We start from the raw sequence: 22,331 nt of genomic DNA, 5'->3' as shown, positions 1-22,331 counted from the left end.
CGCGAGCACCCGCTGCCCCACCGACAAGCCGAGCCTTTCAGCCACCTCATTGCCACAGGGGGTGCAATGCCACCGTCTAGCCTGAGAACTCAAAATCTCTGTAACTCCACCCCTCCGAGCTGCTAGCCAGCCAGGCAGTAAAGAGAGTCAAAGACCCCTGAGGTGGATCCCGGCACATTCTTCCCTGCCACCCAGGCCGGGGAGCCGGAAAACCTGATCCCGCTGCTCCCAGCGCTCCCTTGGAAGTTACAGTAGTGCTCTAAGCCGGGCGCAGAGTTGGGAAATCTCTTCCTCCAGCTCCTATACTGAGTTAAAATAACTGCAGAAAATATGTGGAAGAATACAGAAATATGTTTAATACTTAGTATCAAACTAAAAAGTAATATAAAATTACAAAACTACTTTTCTTTCATGCACAGGCTTTTTCTGGTAAGGACCGCTGGGATTGAACAGAAGCTTCCGGTAAATAAGGGCCCCGTCGGCAAGACAGCACACTGCTGTCACAAGTGCAAACACCTGGAAAGAAAGACACGCGTCACTGCCCTAACCATGGTCCCCACTTCTGTCATTCACACAAGTTTTAAGTGGTCTGCCCACCAGATTCCTCTCTTGCTAGGGTACTCGGATTGCTCCCTGTGCTTCACCTAATACTAACATGGAGAGACTTCAGAGATCATCTTATTCTCTTCATTGCTAAGTTTTCTAAATACTTGCCTGTAGAAAAAGAAAAGATAATTTAAGGGAGCAGAAAAATAATGAAGCAGTGGGGGCTCTGAAATTCATACTTGTTTGCTTTTATCTCTTGACCTGCTCTTGCATGTATTCTTTTAAGCCCTACTGAGGATATTTAGTTATCAATATTTCTAACCTCAGTGTTCAACTCTTTGACTTCTCTACTGACAAACTCTATAGAAGAAAAGGTCAAAGTTAACACCAGCTCAGTATTAAATCATGGGGACTGCAGCTCCAGAAAACTGAATGATGTTTTAATCAGTTTAATAAGATGATCCAAAGTGAACTCTCAAAGGCTAGGTTACATCTGCTTAAGGGGTAAGATTCTAAATGGGCCTTAAGAAAGTAAAATTGAGATAAAAGCAATAAACAAGAACACGTGGGGACCTTCAGACTCTCTGATGGCTATCTGAGAGCTGGTGCCTGGTTGGGGAGGGGGATGCCATTCCTTGCATGCTGTTTGGTCAGCTTCATCCAGTGGTCAGGCAGTTTGGTTTCCTGGCTCCAGACATGGCTCTCACAGTCTCCTTTTCCACCCAGAGTCTCAAGCCACTGCCTCCTAGGTTCTGACCACACTGAATACCTCCTACCAATCTTTTCATGACTAGCACTCTGTACACTATTGGCTCCTCTACCTGGAAACTCTTCTCTTTTTTTCTCCTTTATTCTCAGCAAACAGCAATTCCACTGCCAGAGAGGTAGTTTCCTCTTTTCTGTCCTCTGCAGCTCCCTGTCAACAACTTATATACAGCGGTTTCCACTTGTGTCTCCTGTGTTAGGTTCTAAGCAACTTGAGGACAGGGCTCACACTCTAGTCAGTGCTGTCTGAAAGCAGCATAATGTGAGTCACTAATGTAACATAGCCACATAATTAAAGATTTTTTAACAGCCACATTATCAACGTAAAGAAAAAAATAAGTCAGCCAGGCGTGGTGGCTCCCACCTGTAATCCCAGCACTTTGGGAGGCCGAGGTGGCCAGATCACAAGGTCAGAAGATCGAGACCATCCTGGTTAACACAGTGAAACTCCGTATCTACTAAAAATACAAAAAATTAGCCGGGCGTGGTGGCGGGCGCCTGTAGTCCCAGCTAGTCAGGAGGCTGAGGTAGAATGGTGTGAATCTGGGAGGCGGAGCCTGCAGTGAGCCGAGATGGCGCCACTGCACTACATCCAGCCTGGGTGACAGAGCTAGACTCCGTCTCAAAAAAAAAAAAAGAAAGAAAAGTCATAGATTTTAATATATTTAGTTCAGTATATCTAAAATATTATCATTTAACATGTAATCAACAGTTATTAACACAATATTCTACAATCCTTGTTGGGGGTAATGAATCTTTGAAATTCAATGTGTGTTTTTATGCTTACAGCTGATCTTGATTCAGACTAGACTAGCCACATTTCCAGTGCTCAGTAGCCCCATTGCCTAGCAACTACGGTTACTATACTGAACAGCACAACTCTATATTTTGTCAGCCCCTGCCAAAGTACACTTAAGAAATGAGTAAATTAATGAACAAGTAAAAAAGTGAATGAAAGTAAATCCTATGCCTGGTCCCTCCTCCTTCATAGTAGAAAGATGTGTATTATCTTCAAAAACAACTGGGGGAAGTTGACACAGAGCTATCTCATTTCTAGAATAATTCTGACTCCTCATGAAGTTGCTCAGGGCCTAAGGGAGATGAAAATCATGGGTTCTGACATATATGGCTGAGAACTCTCCTAAGTGACTCATACTATGAAAGAACATGGAAGTAAGAAGATTTATTTAAGAACTTTCTAATTCACTTCTTTAGGTTAGAACCTAGAAAAGCTAAGTGATTTTGAACCTTGTATGAGAAATCTCAGAAGAATATCAGATAGAACTATAACTAAATTACCTGAGTCATTTTCTGGCTTGCTTTCTAGGATGAAGTCTGATGGAATGGATCTGCTTCTCTTCAAGCAGTGTTCAAAATGATCCTTTAGTTGCAAGGTGCCCTGCCAATGTTCCCTTACTGTAAGGACATCATCTATTATATTCTATCTGAAGGATCTGAACAAGAAATAACTGAGCTCAAAACAGTCTTTCTCATCTTAACAAGTGGTATGTATCCTTTTCCATAAAAGGGAGAGCTATGAAACTCATCCATCTTTTTGTTTTGTTTTGCTTGGTATCAGGTTTCTCAGAGCTAAGTGCTGTAACTGATTCCAGTAGCTTTTGTTGGTCTAGTCTAGCCCTACGTACCTATAAGAAATCTGTAGGAACCTCTTTATTGGGTTAATTCTGCTTCTAGTATAAAATCATACTCCTTCACGTTAATCAGGGCAAGCATTCAGACAAAAATATTGAGCCACTAGGCACTTTATATTGGCCTAAGAATCTCAAGGATGAATACAGTATAGCTTTCTATTCTTACATCTGTTTTCCAAATAAATTTGCATTCTGATAAAACCTGAAGAAAGAAAGCAGAAAGACTTCCACTTACCCCTCCACCAACTGTCAATGGTGTGGTTTCTGGTATCAGAGCCAACACAGATACGATGAGCATGAATACTGTTGTTACCAGTGAGTTGATAATATCCTAAAAACACACAATAAAGCTGAGTCTTACATGAAGACTACCAAGCAATGCTAAACAAAACAAAACAAAACAAAAGTCAGCAGGCCGAATGCACTAGCTCCCGCCTGTAATCCCAGCACTTTGGGAGGCGGACAGATCACCTGAAGCCTGGAGTTTGAGACCAGCCTGGCCAACATGGTGAAACCCCGTCTCTACTAAAAAAGCAAAAATTAGCCGGGCATGGTGGTACATGCCTGTAATCCCAGCTACTCGGGAGGCTGAGGCACAAAAATTGCTTAAACCCGGGAGGTAGAAGTTGCAGTGAACTGAGATCACGCCATTGCACTACAGCCTGGGCAACACAGTGAGACTCTGTTTCAACAAAAGGAGTCAGCTTCCTAAGTATTTTGAAAGTTTCATTTTATTAAACAAATTCATTTAGCACATATCTTTCAGGAAACCAAAATGTCACCGTAAAATGATACCTAGATAGTATCTGGTCTATAATGACACCTAGTGGTTTTCTTTTACCTGTAATATGCTAATCTTACTTAAAAAGCTTTTTATTTCTTTTTTACTTAACATAAATGTAGTTGGAGGGAAAATTCATCTGATTAGGAAATAAAGTAGATGATGTATTATGTAGAAAGTTTAAGGGAGAAGGGGTGCCATGGGAAGTAAAACTGCTCATTTTTAATAACATAAGAAAATGCAGAGTAGTCTACATTGTATATCAAACTTTAAGATACTAAAATGCAATTAGTGCTGGGCGCTGTGGCTCATGTCTGTAATCCCAACACTTTGGGAGGCTGAGGTGGTTGGATCACCTGAGGTCAGGAGTTCAAGGCCAGTCTAACCAACACGGTGAAACTCTGTCTTTATTAAAAAATACAAAAATTAGCCAGGCATGGTGGTGGGCGCCTGTGGTCCCAGCTACTTGGGAGGCTGACGCAGGAGAATTGCTTGAAGCCAGGAGATGGAGATTGCAGTGAGCTGAGATTGCACCACTGAATTTCAGCCTGGGTGACAGAGCAAGACTCAAAAAAAAAGGCAATTAATAAAACTTAAAATAGCACACACTTAAGAGAAAGTGGTAATTTTCAGGAAATCCCCAGACATCTCTAGCAATGGATGACCAATTATGCTATTATTGCTGATGATACAGCTCATTCGCTTAATACTTTCACAAAGTAAAAATTAGTTTCATTCTTAACTGTGATGTCAAGAAGTGTAATTTTACATTTTTAAAATGGATGTGTAGTGTGGGAAAGGTAAACTGTTTAGCTGAGAAAGGCTTATGTATGGTTTGCAGATAACCACAGGCGGGAAGGAATAACACAAATAGCAAACTGCAAAACTCTGGTAATTTAGAAAAGCAATTAGGAAGAAAGTAGGAAGAGGTTCAATGGGGGCAGGGCAAGATCAGATATACTTAGGAAGAAAAAAGTTCTCATTTGTAGGAGTCACTGAGACAACTATTCTAGGTTAACTCTCTTTTGTGTTGGATTTTTTGCTCTGCTTCAAAAGGCAACAGACCATTCTCCTGCTTCAGACAGGCAGCCTGCCTCCTGTGAGCAATCTGGGCAAGTGTTTATAGATGGCTTTGGATCAAAGCAGTGTTCTAGGGAGGGCAGAGAACCACAGGGGGGAAAAAAAGGATATGCCTGCCCTGGAACACCAAAGATCCTCAAGAGTAATTTAGACCATTTCTTTTATATTAAAAATGAAACATCTATATGCCACAGAGTAGAATGTAAACTTAATTACAAAAATAGGGATTTCAAAGGAATTCTGAGCCTATGCTTAGACACCACCTCAAAGCCATGGGTTGACTCATTTTTTTCTGTTTTCTGTCATTTGGGGCTCTTGGGGGGAACAATCAGAGAAGGCCTGCTCTGCAGATTGTATCAGGGACAACAACTTTGGGACAATTTGAGTGGAGATGACCAAGCCCTCTCCTAGTTAGCAAAGGCAGTGGCTAGCAGATGGAAGTACTAACAACTTACCTTTTCCCCACCTACAGATGAATTGGAACAGTCAGCCATCTCTGTGTCCTACACTTTAGGTAAGAGCCCCAGGCAACTTCTCCACCTGTGCTCTGGCTCCAATTCCACTCTGCAGGGACCTCACTCTATTCATTACTTTTATTTGTCCCTGGCCATATTTCCTCAACTCAGAGATGACCCCTCTAGTTGTCTCTTTCCTTCCCTGCTCAGTCTCACAACTTTCCTGTCACTTGCCCACTGGAGGCAAACTCCTCTGGAAAAGGTCACCAGGGCGGGGGCGGGGGAGAGAGAGAGAGAGACAGAGAGACTTTTCTGGCCACGTCTCATCTCATATGTTGGCGTTTCCTAGTTTTACCTTCAGCTCTCTCTACACTCTTTCTGAGCCATTTTGGCCAGTCCGAGCTCAGTTAACATCACAAGGTGATGACTCCTAAAGTGTGGCTCTAGCTCCTCTTAAGTTTCACACCATTTCTGAACATCTCCATATGAATATCGCATAAGTAACTAAAATCTGTATTTATCAAGCTAAACTCATTACATACTGCTCTCCTGCACCCTTCCTTAAACATATTCTTCCTCTGTCAGTATCCTCTCAAGATATGGAGGCTGATCATCTGATCATGCCACTCTCCTACTTAAAAACCCCCAAAAACTCCCATTAGGCTTTGGGTTAAAGTCCAGAGCACATAAACCCTTGTATGCCCTGACCCCATTGTCTCAAACCTCACTCTTGTCCCAGTTCTTGTTCACAACTTAATACCCAACCATTCAGATACACCTGCAGGTCCTGGAGGGTCATGCTCTTTCTCCACCTAGACCCTCACATATGCTGCTGCTTTTCTAGCAGAAAAGCACTTTCCCTTCCCTGTCTCAGTCATCTGCTAACTACGTTTCATCCTTCAGCCCTCAGTTTGGGCAGTTTTTCTTCACAGCCTACTGTGATCTGGTCCCTTTCCCTTGCTGGGTTGCATCCATGCCATCCTAGGTGTATATCTATCACAGCACCTATTCTCTGTGTTGCTTTCTGGGTGCATTTAAAGTTTCTGAGATACAAGATTTTTGTTTTGTCTTACCAAAGAACCAATTACAGAATCTAGGATTAGCAAATACTTAACATTTACTGATTAAATAATTTCATTAGATAAAGATCAGAAAGGATTCTGGGTTTCATAATGGGGCAAAAAGTTACCCATATAACACCCCATTTCTTAGAGATACAATATCAGTAAAGTTTGATCCTTAGAGGTTTGGGGACTATTTTTTTTTTTTTTTTGGGACGGAGTCTCGCTCTGTCGCCCAGGCTGTAGTGCAGTGGCTGGATCTCAGCTCACTGCAAGCTCCGCCTCCTGGGTTTACGCCATTCTCCTGCCTCAGCCTCCCGAGTAGCTGGTACTACAGGCGCCCGCCACCTCGCCCGGCTAGTTTTTTGTATTTTTTTTTTATTTTTATTTTTTTTTAGTAGAGACGGGGTTTCACCATGTTAGCCAGGATGGTCTCGATCTCCTGACCTCGTGATCTGCCCGTCTCGGCCTCCCAAAGTGCTGGGATTACAGGCTTGAGCCACCACGCCTGGCCGGGGACTATTCCTTTTAGTGTGCTACATATAAGCTACTCTCTCTCAGTCTATTCTGTTACACTCCTGGCTCTAGGTTTATTACTGGGACATGTAAGAAACTCCAAGGAATTATGTTTGGAGAAAAAGAAAGGCTAAAATGTGTTAGTTTTATTAAACTCTAGAGAAGCAGAGTGTGAAGAGCAACTATGCAAGACAAAGAGGATGTGGACCAGTGTTCATTATCTTCTTGAAGAAATCTTTAGAACAATTTAGTTTAACCCTTTCTGCCACTAAATGAGGTCTAATTGAGGAAGACTTTGCAATCTCTTTTCCTAGACCTCCCTCCAACCAAGTCCAGCCCTGAAGTGTAGATCAAATAGTTTTGAGAGGTGCTATGAATATCCTACTTCCCAGCTTTTCCCTTTTAGGACTTTTAAAAAGTTTATGATTTGCCTGAAATGCTTGCCACTGGCCTTGAAGTTGGTTCCAGAAGGTATCATTTAAAGGCATGTTTATGGTTTAAGAATAACTCTGAAGTCTCTTCTTGTTAATAGGAATTATCAGCTTGGATATTAGCACTGTGGCATCCAAGAGGATGAGACCAGTGCAGCCGAGGAAGACATGGCAGCAATTAGTACAGCCAAAGAGGAGAAGGGCAGCAGGAGGGTTTAGGAGGGAGATCTACGGAGACAGGATGCTGCAGAGGACAGAGGAGAAGTCACTCAGTTTTTCTTAGAATCAGCTTCTAGTCCAGTCTGAGGGGCTGCGTACATCTTAACGAATAACTTTAATCTGCCCAATTTGACAGTTTTCAGAACCATCTGGGCATTCCACTGGGCAGTTATTCCTTATGATATGAGTATGGCAGGTTGCAGTCTATATACTATGAAATATAAGAGGTGCTAACATTATTTACTAATAACTACAGATATTTTCAAGTGAGATAACATTGTACATTAGCTTCTTCAATTAGTTTGATTTTCCATTTAGTGACCAAGGATGTGCAAGGATAGACACTTGTGTATCTGTTTCCATCTCTATCCCAATTTTAAGGCCATATTAACATGCATTCAAATTGGTAATAAAGATTAAGAAAGCACTATAATTTTATTAACATGGTCCTAAATTTAAATTTCTTTAGAAGATGTATCCAAGCGAATTCTAACAGAAGCGTCAGCTGAATCTACTGATAGATGTGCACAGAGAAGGTATGCTCTGTGGCTGCCCTGCATCCTTAAGACCCTCTCACAAGGCAATACAGGGCACACTAGCAATGGGTAGGGCTCCTCCTTCCTAAGCCTATCAGAGATTACCTTAAGGGTTTAAGAGAAACAAAAAACAGAGTTCATTAAAATATCTCATTATGGTAGGAAAAAGTAAAATTTAAGGATGAAACTGAACACTTACAAGCAAAGGCCAAAATAACCACTTCATTAGTCGATCAAGTCTGAGTATATATAAAAGTATGAAAAACAAAATAACGGTGACTTCAAATCCAGTGATAACAATATATGGTTCAGGGGCTTGTGCGATGATAAACAAGGTCATAGATGTCACAGTTAGTGCCTAGAAGAAAAAAACCCATAATTTATTCAGTGACAACTGAATACAAATTTAAACTGTAAAAATGATAATTTCTAAAATAATAGGCTGGGCACAATGGATCATGCCTGTAATCCCAGCATTCTGGGAGGCTGAGGTAGGAGGATCGCTTGAGGCTAGGAGTTCAAGACCAGCCTGGGCAACATAATGAGACCTCATCTCCAAATAAACAAAAATAACCAGATACTGGGGTTTCTGCCATATACACACACATATAAAACAGCCATGGCTAGAGTGTATGGATATTGACTTCTTTTTGTCTTTTAGAGGACTGAGTATTCCTCTCTATTTTAAGTCTAATTAATTATTCCTCTTGTGCTTCTGACACCATCACTTCCCACATCAGTTCTCTTGATCTTTTTCCACCAAATACCTCCATTCCCTCTTGTACTTTCAATCCATCCTCTGCTAGCTCCTTTTCTCATCATCCCAGAAACATCTCAGTTGTCTTCTTTAAAAATATATACACACATACTCTTTCCTTTTATCCTGCTCTCCACAGAAACCCTTGTTTTGTTTTCTATTGTTGTTATGCTTCCTCAAAAAGTCTGTATACTGGCTGTCTATAATTTCTTACCATCCATTTATCACTCCTTAGTTCTTAACAATCTGGAGTCTACTGTCAGATTTAAACTTAGAATGTTGCCAGAAAAATACTGAGGAGCAAAGTTCAAAACAAATTGTCAGGGCAGGGCCGGTGGCTCATGCCTGTAATCCCAGCACTTTGGGAGGCCAAGGCAAGCGGATCGCCTGAAGTCAGGAGTTTGAGACCAGCCTGGCCAACATAGTGAAACCTTGTCTCTACTAAAAATACAAAAATTATCCAGGTGTGGTAGCAGGCGCCTGTAATCCCAGCTACTCAGGTGGCTGAGGCAGGAGAATTGCTTGAACCCAGGATGCGGGGGTTGCAGTGAGCTGAGATCACACCACTGCACTTCATCCAGCCTGGGTGACAGAGCCAGACCCTGTCTCAAAAACAAAAACAAAAAAAATTGTCAGAGAAAAACAATTCTGATGTTTAATAGCTTTATTACCAAAGTACCACTTTTTATACACTTCTACCTAAACAATGCAATCAGAATCTATGCTATTTTAAGTGGGAAAACAACAACAACAACAACAACAAAACAACTCTGAAATTTCTTCATTTCCAAATGAAGATACAGAACACGGCAATGTTAAGTGAAAAAAAAATTAAGCTGGTGGGTCCCAGGGGAGTTCTGTTAATGTTCTTGGGAAATAAAGTTCTCTCCAAAGCTCTGTGCTGTTGGTAAATGGTTTGGTTAAGAGTCTTCCCTGGCTAGACTTTTAAAATATCCTGTCAGCTGGTAACATATACATACTCATTTTAACTTTAAGTCCATATAGGTTACTTATTCATAATTCTTCCAATTACTTTATTAGCATAAATATGCCCTTCTTTTAAACTTCTCAATTGGTCAGTTTGATTACTAATAACTAGTTACTATGTAACTTCATTCTTTATAATTAATATAATTACTATTAGCAACACATCATCTCAAACTGCTCCAATTACTCTACTGGACCAAGGCCTTCAGCCCACAGATTATGAAATGAAGGGTCACTTTTTCAGTCCCTATCCTCTGTAACCTTTTGGCATCATGGTAATTTGCACTGGTGATTATTCCATTTCCTTAAACCTTTCTATGGTTTCTGTCAAACTGGGTTCTCCTGTGATTTATATTTACAGTTCTTACATCTTTCCTAAGCTCCTGGCCTTTGTTTCCAGTTATCTTTTAAATATCTCACTAATAGTATCTCAGACATTACCACTCTATGGATATTGCCTTTGCTAATATCAGTGATTTCAGAAATACTAAATTTAATCAATGTTTTTTTCTTTTTCCAGTACTTTGAGGTGCTGTTTTATAATGAACACTTTTCATTCCTTATCCTAGTGAACCCCTATGACGTTATTGCCATTGGCTGTCCTTCCCCTACTACTGTTTTCTTTTGGCTCCCGTGTCACTTCTCCGAGATTTTAAACCTCTGCTACTGTTCTCTCTTGGTGGGTTCCTCTCATTTTATTCACCCCTGTAAAATGCTGTCATTCTCATTCCACTCAATGAGTCTGGGTCTTTAACCCAGGTCCAGTCCCCACATTTCAAACCTAAGTAGCCATTTAGATTCCCTATCCGGATAACCCACAGGAATCTCAATTCACCATGTCTAAAGCTGAAATCCTGCCCCTTCCTCCTGGATTCACAGCCTCAACTGGTGGTACCACAATCTACCTTATCACCCATGCCAGGAACCTAAGATCACTGTCCTTACCCATTCCCCAACTGATCAATAATCAGGTCCTGCTCACTTAATGCCTAAACATTTTGGGCACTCCCTCCTCTTCATCCTTATAGCTACTGCCGTCAGCATCTTTTCCATGAACTATCATGACGAAATTTCTAACATGCAGGTTTGTTTACGCATTTCTTCATCTATTTAAAATTCTTCAATGGCTCTCCAGGGTCTTTAGAATAGAGCCTGCTTCTCACCATGTTTTCAAGATCTTCCACAATTTGGCTCCTGTCTACTTCTTGAGAAAAGACTTACTTCACAATTTATCCACATGAATCAAACTCCTGATCCTCTTTTCACATTTGCTTCATCAATAGGCTGTCTCATCTCAGTGGATGGCAACTCATCCTTCCAGTTGCTTAAACCAAAAACTTTAGAAGCTGTCTTGGACTCCTCTTTCATTTACCCCACATCTGGCTCATCAGCAAATCTTGTTGGTGCTACTTTCAAAATATTATATTCCAAATGTGACCACTTCTTATTACCTGCTCTGCTACCACCAGCCACCATCATCATCTCTTGCCCAGATTACTACAATTGGTCTCTTTGGTTCTACCTTTGCCCCTGCAGCAATCCCCTTCTGTCCTTCCCTACCAATCTAGTTAACATAGCAGCTAGTATATTGTTTTTTGTTTGTTTTTGAGAGGGAGTCTCACTCTGTCACCCAGGCTGGAGTGCAGTGGGGTGATTTTGGCTTACCTCAACCTCTGTCTCCCAGGTTCCAGTGATTCTCCTGCCTCAGCCTCCCGAGTAGCTGAGATTACAGGCACATACCACCATGCCTGGCTAATTTTTTTTTTTTTTTGTATTTTTAGTAGAGATGGGGTTTCACCATGTTGGTCAGGCTGCTAGAACTCCTAACTTCAAATGATCTGCCTGCCTTGGCCTCCCAAAGTGCGGGGATTACAGGGTGAGCCACTGGGCCTGGCCTAGTATACTTTAAAAATACAAGTTAGATCATATACTTTACTTAAAACCTTCCTCATCTTCACTCACTCACCCCAGTCCAGTTAGGCTGGTTTCCTTGCTCTTTCTTGATGCCTTCCCGCACATTCCTGCCATAGGGCCACACTGCACTGGATTTTCTCTGCTTCAAACACTCTTGTTCCAGGTATTCTCATAGCTAACTCCCTCATCTCACTCAAATCTTTGATCAGATGTCATCTCAACAAAGCCTAGAATTCTATTCATTATTGCAACTTTTCTCTGCAACTCCCTTCCCGCCTTACAAACTCCCTTACCTGGCTTTTACTTTTCTCTTGTTCCACTGCACATACACCTTCTAGAACACTAAAATTTATTGTGTTTGCCTCCTCTGCCCTCCCATCCCAGTATGTGTACTCCACGAGGGCAGGGATCTTTGTTTTTTGTTCACTAGTATTTTTCAGGAGGCTGGAACAGTGCCTGGCACATGACATGCATTACACAGATTTGAATAAATAAGGTAACACTCAACTTCTTATATTTCTCTGCAGCAATTGTGCTATTTTTTGCCTCCATGCCTTTAGTCAGGTGGCTCTTAGATCCAACCCTAGATTGCTCTAGGAAGAGTTTTTTTCTGACACCTATCTCCTTGGTTAGACGCCTCACTTCTGTGTTCTATCTCCACCTTATCATGTATCTTAACTATCTGCTCATGTGTCTGTCTCATAACTAAACTGAAGAACTCTATGAGTCAGGGATTTTTGTCCTGGTTTGTCCTTGCTGTTCCAGCTCCTAGCCCAGAGTTTGGACCATAGTAAGTATTCAAATGGTTTGTTGAGGAAATTAATATGTCAAAAACTAACCATTCTCACAGAACATGGTTCCCCCTTCAGCGTTCAAGATGTTTCCTTTTTCAGTGTTCAAGATCCCAGACCTTCTCGTCACTTTTGTCCTGAGTATTTACTCCCAATCAAAAGTGATCTCTCCTTCCCTCGACTCCAGAATTGTTTTCTAAATCTCTTATGTATCTCAACTGACATGATATGAAAGCTGCTTCTCACAATCACAGACTTTTGGTGTGGGAAGGATCTTATATGCACTTTGTTCAACCCGCTCACCTTAAGTTTAAGTCTCCTTTATAACATCCTCACCAAGTGCTCACCTATGCCTGGTATTTTTGTCTGGGAATGCACTGCCTTCCCAAGTGGCCATTTAGTTTTGGGAGATCTCCCAATATAAGATTCCTCCTCACATTAATTGGAAATGTTTTCCTTGTAACTTTGAACTATCTCCATTTTGCCTCTCCCATGTCAACTCTTTAAAACTTAAAACAATTTATTTTTTCCTTCCCTTTAAGGTTTCTGTGAATTCCTTCAATGATGAGTTTCTAGGATAGATTCCTTCAACTAGGACAGTTTCCACTTCTCTAACTAGCTAGGTCACTTCTCTCCAAATGATCAACTTTCTCCAAACTGTTCAGAAGCGACTGCAGTGCTCCCGGTAGGAAGTCTGCTGCTAGAAACGAGCAGTTCTCTCTTTGTCCTGGTTCTGGGTTGTATCAGCCTTGAACTCAATTACATCAAACGTATGTCTTATAGAAGTCCACATAACATTTCCCGAAACCCCTGAGGCTTTTTTTTTCCTTTCAAATCTTGTGGGCTTCTGAGAGGTGTAACTGCAGCTGTCTCGCCTGGTAACCGGGGTACCTGGTCTGTGGATTTTTAATTAAAAAAAAAAAGGTTTTGTTTTGTTTTGTTTTTGTTTTTAAAGAGACAGGATCTCTCTGTCGCCTAGGCTTGTGTGCAGTGGTGCGATCAAGGTTCACTGCAGCCTCGAAATCCTGGGCTCAAGCGATCCTCCCGTCTTGGCCTCCCAAAGTGCTGGGACCACAGGTGTGCGCCACGGCGCCCCGCCCTCTCTGGTTTTCATGAATGTGTGTCCCTAAACCCTCCTAAGGGGAGGACGGTGCCGTATCTCTCTCCTTCTTCCCTCACGAAGCCGTGCCTTGCCTTTCAATCTTGATCAAAGCGAGGCTGAAAAGCAATCAGGGCGTTCAGCTTTGCATTTCATACCCACATCTCCCGCCCCCCGAGCAGCTTCAACAGCCTCCCGCCCTCTGCGGCGGGGCCTCACCAGCCGCAGCATCTTCACGTGTCCTTTCACACTGAAGCAGAAGGGGCGATGTTTTATTTTCGGCTGCACGTTAGCCATGGCGCCTGCAGACCGAGCAGCCGCAGTTCTCCTCAACTCGTCTCAGCACGCTACCCGAGTAGGTTCTGCGCAGCTACAGCAACGGCCGCCGCGGCGGAGCACCGCCCTCCTAGACTTCTCGCCCAGCTGGACTTCCGGCTCTCCCGCGCGCATGCGCACGGCGCCGCGGTCGCTCGCGCGCATGCGCCCCCACGGCATCTCTGGGCCGGCAGCTCTGGCTCGTCCTGTTTTTTAGTTGTTGCGTAGTACTTTAGCGGACCTGGAGCGGGGCACACATTAGCGGACCTAGAAGTGGGCACGCCGGCTAGCGCCCTGTTAGCCTGCCCTGTTCTGGCCTAGCGTTAATGACGGCAGCCCTCTAGCTTTCCTGAGGAGTCTTCCTGTCGAGAAGCCCTCCCAGGGTTGGGAGCAGAGGAGAGGGAGGAAGGTCTAGAAATGGCGGCCCCTTCTCCCAACACCTTGGGCATCGTGAATATCACCTCCTTAAAGGGGATCTCCCTTGGTCATCCCGTGTAGAGCAGCCACCATCACTTCTCAGCATTTATTGCTAGCTGACGTATATCATAAAAATACAACTTCTACAAAAGCAGGGACTGGTCTGCTGCTCTCCCTACGTCCAGGTTCTGGCACATAGTTGGTGCAGAATGTGTGCAGCCTCAGGTCCTATCCAAGCCCCCAGGGCGTCACAGTCTGGACTACTTCTGCATATTTTTACTTTTGCCTCCCACTGGTACTCGTTCTTCCGTGGAACAGCCTGAGTCCCTTGAGATACTTCAATTCATGTTTTCTCAAGTGCTCCCATGAAGCCACTGTCTTGGGGCATTCCTTTTTAGGGATGGGAAGTATATATCTCTCCTCTTATGTGATTTAAATTCTATCTTGGATAATTCGGCCGTCACCCTAGTTCATTCAGATCTGTTTGGATCCTGCCCATCTCAGCTTCAGTCCATTTCATTCCTTTAAATCTGATCAGCAGTTACCCCTCCAACAGCTTCATCACAAATCACTCAAAAATGGCTTTAATCCTGAAGTTTATTTACGGAGAGCACACTTGCTAGGTGTGTGGCAGATATGCAGGAAGCACAAGATGAGGCAACAGATCTAGAGGCAAATGACTTGCTTCTCCCTGCCTAGAGGTGACTGCCAGTATCGTGTCCTCCTGGGAGAGGTAAGAAACCCCTTCACGCAAGCACTGGACCCTTCAGAGTCAAGAGTGGCAACAGCTCTGATTACTGGACCTGGGCCTGTTGAATTCTAATACACTGTGACTCCACGTCTGGGCTGAATTTTTGCTGAGTATGATGGAATTCACATGCTTCCTTCCTAGCCCCTACTTGTCTGTCCAGTTGGAATATTTGGTTGCGTCCTCTGGAGGGATCTAGTGCGTTTAGAATCTAGACGTTGGAACTGTCAAAGTTCAGAGGAAAGAGCTCCAGCTGCCAAGCAAGAGAAATGGGCTGGAATTCTAGCTTCACCCCTTAATGAATGCTTCTGATTTTTTTTTTTTTTTGAGACGTAGTCTCTGTCACCCAGGCTGGATTGCAGTGGCACATCTCAGTTCACTGCAACCTCCGCCTCCCAGACTCAAGTGATTCTCGTGCCTCAGCCTCCTGAGTAGCTGGGATTACAGGCCTGCGCCACCATGCCTGGCTAATTTTTGTATTTTTAGTAGAGACAGTGTTTTGCCATGTTGGTCAGGCTGGTCTTGAACTCATGACCTCAAGTGATCTACCCTCCTCGGCCTCCCAAAGTGCTGGGGTTACAGGCCTGAGCCACCGCGCCCAGCCACTTCTGATCATTAAAAAAAAATTTTTTTTTTTTTTTTTTTGGCAGGGGGAACGAAGTGTCCCTCTGTTGCTCAGGCTGGAGTGCAGTGCAGCAATCTCGGCTCACTGCAATCTCCGCCTCCCAGGTTCAAGCGATTTTCCTGCCTCAGCCTCCTGAGTAGCTGGGATTATAGGTGCCCGCCACCACACCTAGCTACTTTTTGCATTTTTAGTAGAGATGGGGTTTCGCCATGTTGGCCAAGGCTGGTCTCGAACTTCTGGCCTCAGGTGATCCGCCTTCCTTGGCCTCCCAAAGTGCTGGGATTACAGGTGTGAGCCACCGCGCCTGGGCCAAAAAATTTACTTTGTAAAAAGACTAGGCAAGTGCAGTAGTGAGAAGAGGGGAAAGAGTAGAGCAAGGAATTATATCTGTTGCTTCTGACCATTTGAACAAGTTACCTAATTCTCTTGAGGACAAGCTCGAAGAATGAGAGAGACAATATCTATATGCAGGGTTGTTGGGAGGAATAAGTGACATGAGTGTGTGCCAGGAGTCTGATTACAGAAGGTGTTCAATTAAGTAATCTGCAATCATTAATCAACCCATCAGTCACTGGTATTATGTGCCATCCATCCTCCCAGTGTGGCCAAGTTATGGGTGCGTTCTGCCAGCGTCCTAGCAGTGGGAAGGCTTCTGGTATTTCTCCTCTCGCTGAGAAGATGAAATGTGACCGGGTCTCTTTAAGGGCCAGGCGCCGGGATCCAGGCGGCGCGCAAGGGCTGGACGAGCAGTAGCCAGCGCCGACTCTCACAGGAAGGAAGCCCGGGTCTCTGGATCCACTCTCCAGGGCCTCTGGATCCGCTCGCCCAGCTATGCTGCTGCGGCCGCTGCGGGGCTGGGCCGCCCTGGCGCTGCGCTGCTTTGGGCCGGGAAGCCCCGGGAGCCCGGCCTCAGGCCCCGGGTCGCAGAGGGTGCAGCGCGGGGCCTGGCCTTCGGGTAACGCGCGTCTTGGTCCCGCCTCCCAGGAGCCCCTATGTGCCCACCTCCTCCCGGCCCCTGGGCTCCCGGAACCCACCCGAGCCCAAGCGCCTCCTGCGAGGCGCGGGATTTCCTCCCCGGCTGCGGCAGGGGCGGGGGCGGGGGCGGCCTTCGGCAGTTACCCGGGCGCTAGACCGCAGCGAGCGCGGGGGGGATGGGGTTCTGCGCCCGGCTCTTGTTCTGGGATGGGAAGAGAGGCGTTAAAGAGCAGCCCAAACTCGGGTCCCCCGACCCGTTTCCTGGCCCGATTCTTTCGACCTTGGGGGCGATGGGGACTGGGAGCTGCCCTAAGCCGATTCTTCTCACACTCTGGTGCCAGCGTAGGGGAGGGGGTTACGCCCCTGGCGCTCTCCTGCCCTCCCCGGGAGTGGGGACCCACTCAGAAACGGGTCACTCTTACACCCGGGTTCTGGTGTCCGCCATATGGCTGTTGAGAGAACCTCCTGTGGGGCGGATGGGCAGCGATGCCCGCCCTGGGCCTAGAGGATCACCTGCGTCCCAGGCCCAAACCCATGCCCGCCGCCCACTCTTCTCCGTGCACCGCGAGTGGAGGCTGCTCTGCCTTTCCGCTTGCTTAACACCCAGTCTGTGAAGATCTAAATAGATAACGTGGAAAATACAAAGTACAATGTAGTAAGTGAAAGAACTCGAGCACACTGGGGACCCACACAGCCGCAGCCCGGGGCGGCACATGGGCGAGACGGTGGTGCGCGCCTCCAACCTTGGAGGGCGCCCAAAATGGAAAATATTTTTAGGCCAGGGAGTGAGCATAAAAATTAGTGTTTTTGTGGTCATGTAGCAAATTAGGGCAGAGGAGAGTTATTTAAAAGTGAGTTTAAAAACTGATTTCCTTTCTTTTGTAGATAAAGAACGGGAGAAAGAGAAAAAATCCGTGGTAAGTCCCTCTTTTATGTGTACTATCTAGGATAATATTTATTTTTTTGAAGAGGAGAGAGAAAAAAGCAGAGTAAAAAGCAAAAATACGTTCCAGAGTAAAAAGCAAAACTACAAGAGAATCTCCAGGGAGAAGGAAATCTTGTCACCCTCCCAGGAGGCCACCTCTTACCAATTTCTCGTATCTTTCCCCAAAGTCTGCACAGGTAGGAGCACACAAGTATTTGTATCCTTCAGGTAGATTTGGTTAAAGCTTAAGGGATGATTGTGAAAGTATTTGAAAAACCCTTATTGTGTTATGGGGAAGGTCAGTTTCATCTTGGGTTGGGCAGCTCAGATGTGAGGGAAGCTCTATCGACCACCACCCTCTCCCCCCAGTGCTGAGACTGATGGGTGGGCAGGGGATCAGAGAGAAACCTTGAGGGTCCACATATGTGGGTTCAGGCATCAGGGTGGCTTTGAGATGCTGGCTCTGGGCTGGGGCTGTGACTAGTGTGAGGTTGAAGGTCAAAGGAGGGTCAGGTTGGTGTCCACCGGGATGTTGGGTGCTTTACTGGCTGGGGTAGGGAGTGATATTTTGGTCACCAACCAAGGCTCAATTCCTTAAGAGAACTGAAAGTTCCTAGCTCCTGTGGCTGGAAAGGGGGTGGCTAGGCAAGTGGCAGCAGGAGTACCGTGGCTGGGATCTGCAGAGGGTAGACAGTGTGGGCAGGCCCCCAGGGTGCTCAGGGTGATAGAGAGCTCTTGGGAAGTAGTGAAATCACACAGAAAGGATTGAAATGCTTGAGATTTGTGGAAGTTTGTTGAAATTAGGAGAAGGATATGCCAGCAGGTGCCATAGAAGGGGAGGGAAATGCAAAGTTGAGCTGGATGGTAATTAATGTATTATTGTTTGTTTATATATTTAAGAGACAGGGTCTTGCTACATTGCCCAGGCTGGCCTCCAGCTCCTGGGCTCAAGTGATTCTCTGGCATCAGCCTCTTGAGTAGCTGTGATGACAAGTGTGAGCCACTGTACCTAGCTATTTATTAGTTATTGAGCTAGCATTGATGTGAGCTGGGTCTGTTCTCTGTGTTTTTTGGGTGTGGTTTGATGTGCCCCCAGACACACAGTAGCTAGTTCATAGAAAGTGGTATGGAGCCTGCATTCAGGCCCAGGACTGTTTGTAACCATTCAAGTCCTGTGAGCTCCTTTGTGGGAGGCACTGGGCTAGGACCTGGGGACCTGGCAGTCAAACAGCCCTGACATTTGGGAATCTGCAGTCTGTCTGATGGGGGAGGTCTGTCTGATGGGGGAGGTCTGTCTGATGGGGGAGACAGCAGTAACTAGGAGAATGGTGGAACTAGAACAGCAGTGAGCATGGGGGCTGTGAGTAGGGGGCTGATGACTGAGAGGACCTTTGGGCAGCGCCTTATTGCCTGCTGGGAGATGGAGGAGAGTTTGAGGCAGGAGTGTTGTAACAGGTACAAGTCACAGAAGAAAGAGAACCTGCAGGCCTGGGCATGTGGCCAGTCCCTAGAGAGGCAGCTGGGGAGGGCTGGAGGATAGGTGCAGAGGGACTGCGAATAGGTCTTAAAACCCAGAGTCACTGAAGGGCTTTACCCCCACCCAGCACCATCCAGGTTACCTCTCAGGGAGCAATGTGAGGGACCACGAGTGGAGGGCCCAGCTGGGCCAGACTGGAAGGAGAGAGACCTTAAGTGAACTAGAGATGGCACACAGCCTGCAGCTGAGTGGGAAAGCAGGGCCTAGGGGAGTTGTTGGTTGGTTGACTGGTGTTGCTGGGTGAGGAGAGATGTCCAGAGTGTTGACGGTGTCTGGGTGGATAGTGCAGCCATCACATGGCACAGTTTACAATATCAAATAATTGAGTATCACAACAAAATTTTTTAATAAAATAGCTGGACAGAACAATATCCAACAGGGCCATGCCTAATGGCTCATACCTGTAATCCCAGCACTTCGGGAGGCCAAGGTGGGAGGATCACTTGAGCTCAGGAGTCTGAGACCAGCCTGGGCAACGTGGGAAAATGCCGTTTCTACAAAAAATAAAAAAAATTAGCTGGGCATGGTGGTGTGCACCAGTAGTCCTAGCTACTCGGGAAACTGAGGTGGGAGGGTTGTTTGAGCCTGGAAGGTCGAGGCTGCAGTGAGCTGTTACTGCATTGCTGCACTCCATCCTGGGCAACAGAACAAGACCCTATCTCAAAAAAAAAAAAAAAAAAAAAAAAAAAAAAATTCAAATAGTAAGGAGTTCAATAAATTGTGACAGATCTTATGTAATGGAATATATAAAGTCATTAAAAACCATGTTTTTGAAAAATAGTGACCTGGGAAGGCACTCACTATGTAAAAGATGAAAAAAAAAATAACAAAACCAATAAAAGTATATGAAGTGTGATTCAAATGAAAGAAAAAAAAAACTGTCCTTAGGAAACAAACAGGAAAGAAATATAAACATTAATGCCGAAATTCTCAGTCTAGTTAAGAGATAGTTGTGGGGTTAACAAGGAGCATGTAAGAGAGAGTTTGGGGTGTGATGGGGTAAAAGTGTCTTCCCTTAGTTATTTGAATGTTAAATGAAATTAGCTGGGTTCCTTTTTAAAACAGCTTTACTGAGTTATAATTTGCATACCACAAAATTCACCCGTTTTAAGTGTGTAATTCAATGATTTTTAGTAAATTTGCAGAGTAAACAGCACTACAGAGTAAATGCCACTACAATCTAATTTTATTTTATTTTTATTTTTTATTTTTTGAGACAAAGTCTGGCTCCGTTGTCCAGGCTTGAGGACAGTGGCACAATCACGGCTTACTGCAGCCTCGACTTCCCGGGCTCAGGTGATCCTCCCATGTCAGCCTTCCAAGTAGCTGGGACTACAGGCACATGCCACCATGCCTGGCTAATTTTTGTATTTTTAGTAGAGACAGGGTTTCACCATGTTGGCCAGGCTGGTCTTGAACTCTTGCCCTCAAATGATCCCCTGCCTCGGCCTCCCAAAGTGCTGGGATTACAGGCCTGAGCCACTGCGCCTGGCCACTGAGAATGTATTTCTTAGCACAAGAATGCTTAATTTCCATTTTTAGAAAAGATTAAATATTGTTATTTATAATAGGGATAGATGGTTCGTCACAGTTTCAGTTACAATCATGGAAAATTGGACTCAAGGCCTCACAGCAGAGGGAAATGGAGATAAATTGTAGTGCAGTCACAGAGCGTTGGGCCAGGCCGGCCATGTGCTTCCATAGTGTGGGGACTATCTCCTTTTCACAGTTTCTTACTGCTTTCCTCCAAACACTCATGAGCTCTTTGGCCGTTGCAACGGGGTCCTGAGTACACAGTACCTGGCACAGCATAGGCCTTCAATAAGCAGTTGAAATGTGCTCAAAGATGAGGACTGTATAGAAAATATTTGGCATGAAAAATGCTCACATGTCATGGGGTTTATCTCTTAGTATTGGGATTATGGTGATAGTTTCTCCTTTTCGATTTTCTGTATTTTCTTCAATGGGCATGCACTCCTCTTATAACATTTTTAGACATCACTTTAAAAAGAAATGTAAAGACTCCCTTTGCTTGCTTCCTGTTCCCCCTTCCATTTCAGGGGAACTTTGTGAGATTCTTCCTGTGTTGCCTGCTCTAAACCGGAGGGCAGATTGGCTGAGCTCATTCAGGGCCTGACATTCACCAATTCTTCAGGATTTCATGCTGGGAATAGGAACACGTTTCTGGGAGAAGGGCTTATCTGAACAACCTGTTAAAATGCTGCAATGAACAGGAAAGAAAAAAGGCTATGTAGAATGATGTCTAGATTGAGCTCTTTTTATAGATCTAGGAAGAGGAAAAGTTTTCTTTAAAGAACAGTAAAAAAATTAAATCCATTAGTGCCCTAATGGGGTCTTTTCATGCCCTTTTGTTCATTCCCTTGGGTTCATTTTGTAGTTCGGGGCTTGAAAGGAGTGGGCTGGGAGGGACCCAGGATGGGAGAGTGGCCTTGTGTCTCCTGGATACCTGTTAGGATCGAGGCAGGAGGAACCTTCTCCACCAGCTGACAGAGTTCTAGTTGCTGGGGAGACTTTAGTGGGGTGGTGTGAGACGGCCCACTGTGACCTGGTGTTTATGTGAGGTGTGACTGAGGCTCCATCAGGAGTTGTGAGAAGCAGCCTGGATGTGAATTCTAACTCTGACTCTTCCCTTGCCAGGTCTGGCACTTGGGCAGGTTACCTCCGTTGCCCAGGTTTCTCTGGGTGCCTTCAGCCTGAGTGCAGAGGAAGAGGCCTCTGTGCAGCAGCCGGGCCCCTCTCTGACTGTGTGTGCCCCTGGAGGATGTCTATCATGTGTTCTCACGGGCCAATTTGTCTTCTTATATATTGAAGCTGCCCGTTCCCTGTGGCCATCTGCTGGAGCCAGAGCCACTGGGCCTGTGTCATCAGCAGTGCCTGGCTGAGCAGAACTTGGTCAGAATCACTGGGCCACAGGATCAGGGGCTCAAGCCCAGAGTCTGATTTAGAGGGTCTAGATGCTACCTGGTGCCACCTCGTGTTTAACCAGCTCCTCTGGTGCATCTGAAGCAGGCGTCTGTGGACTAGACGTGGAGAAGCTCTGCTCCAGCCTTGTGGTGCCCAACCTTGCCTGCACATTGAAATTCGCCTGGAGCGCTTTAAAAGTTACTGAGGCTTGGCCGGGTGCAGTCGCTCACGCCTGTAATCCCAGCACTTTGGGAGGCTGAGGCAGGAGGATCAC

At 45.1% G+C, this 22,331-nt stretch overlaps 2 protein-coding genes across 8 annotated transcripts in view; one reads left to right on the top strand and one right to left on the bottom strand.

The window, feature by feature from the left end:
- Positions 1–213: 213 nt before the first annotated feature.
- On the bottom strand, positions 214–14,041 carry CKLF (chemokine like factor). 3 transcript variants are annotated; one of them, XM_007993571.3, is made up of 4 exons: positions 13,810–14,041; positions 8,242–8,400; positions 3,199–3,294; positions 214–319 (listed from the first exon to the last, which is right to left on the bottom strand). In XM_007993571.3, the coding sequence occupies exons 1-4, from the start codon at positions 13,885–13,887 to the stop codon at positions 311–313; spliced, it is 342 nt and encodes a 113-aa protein (XP_007991762.1). In that variant the 5' UTR covers positions 13,888–14,041; the 3' UTR covers positions 214–310. The 3 variants fall into 3 exon arrangements, with proteins under 3 accessions (XP_007991762.1, XP_007991761.1, XP_007991763.1); XM_007993570.3 differs by lacking the exon at positions 214–319 and adding an exon at positions 334–516; XM_007993572.3 differs by lacking the exons at positions 214–319; positions 8,242–8,400 and adding an exon at positions 334–516.
- Positions 14,042–14,146: 105 nt separating this feature from the next.
- TK2 (thymidine kinase 2) overlaps positions 14,147–22,331 on the top strand; it is a 42,698-nt gene continuing 34,513 nt past the window's right edge. The window contains exons 1-2 of one of the 5 annotated variants that reach the window (XM_007993578.3): positions 14,147–15,055; positions 17,556–17,587. Coding sequence is in view for 2 of the 5 variants with exons in the window: in XM_073015431.1 (XP_072871532.1) it covers positions 16,527–16,650; positions 17,556–17,587 (156 nt within the window). In the remaining 3 variants the exon portion in view is untranslated. Of the gene's footprint in view, positions 15,056–16,389; positions 16,651–16,859; positions 17,326–17,555; positions 17,588–22,331 lie in introns of those variants that run through there. The other 4 variants (XM_073015431.1, XM_007993575.3, XR_005243900.2 and 1 more) reach the window with 4 other exon arrangements.

This window comes from Chlorocebus sabaeus, chromosome 5 (genome assembly GCF_047675955.1).
Source record: "Chlorocebus sabaeus isolate Y175 chromosome 5, mChlSab1.0.hap1, whole genome shotgun sequence".
In the NCBI taxonomy this organism is placed as follows: Eukaryota; Metazoa; Chordata; class Mammalia; order Primates; family Cercopithecidae; genus Chlorocebus; species Chlorocebus sabaeus.
Note: the sequence above shows the minus strand (reverse complement) of the source record. Positions and strands in the feature narration are given on the sequence as shown.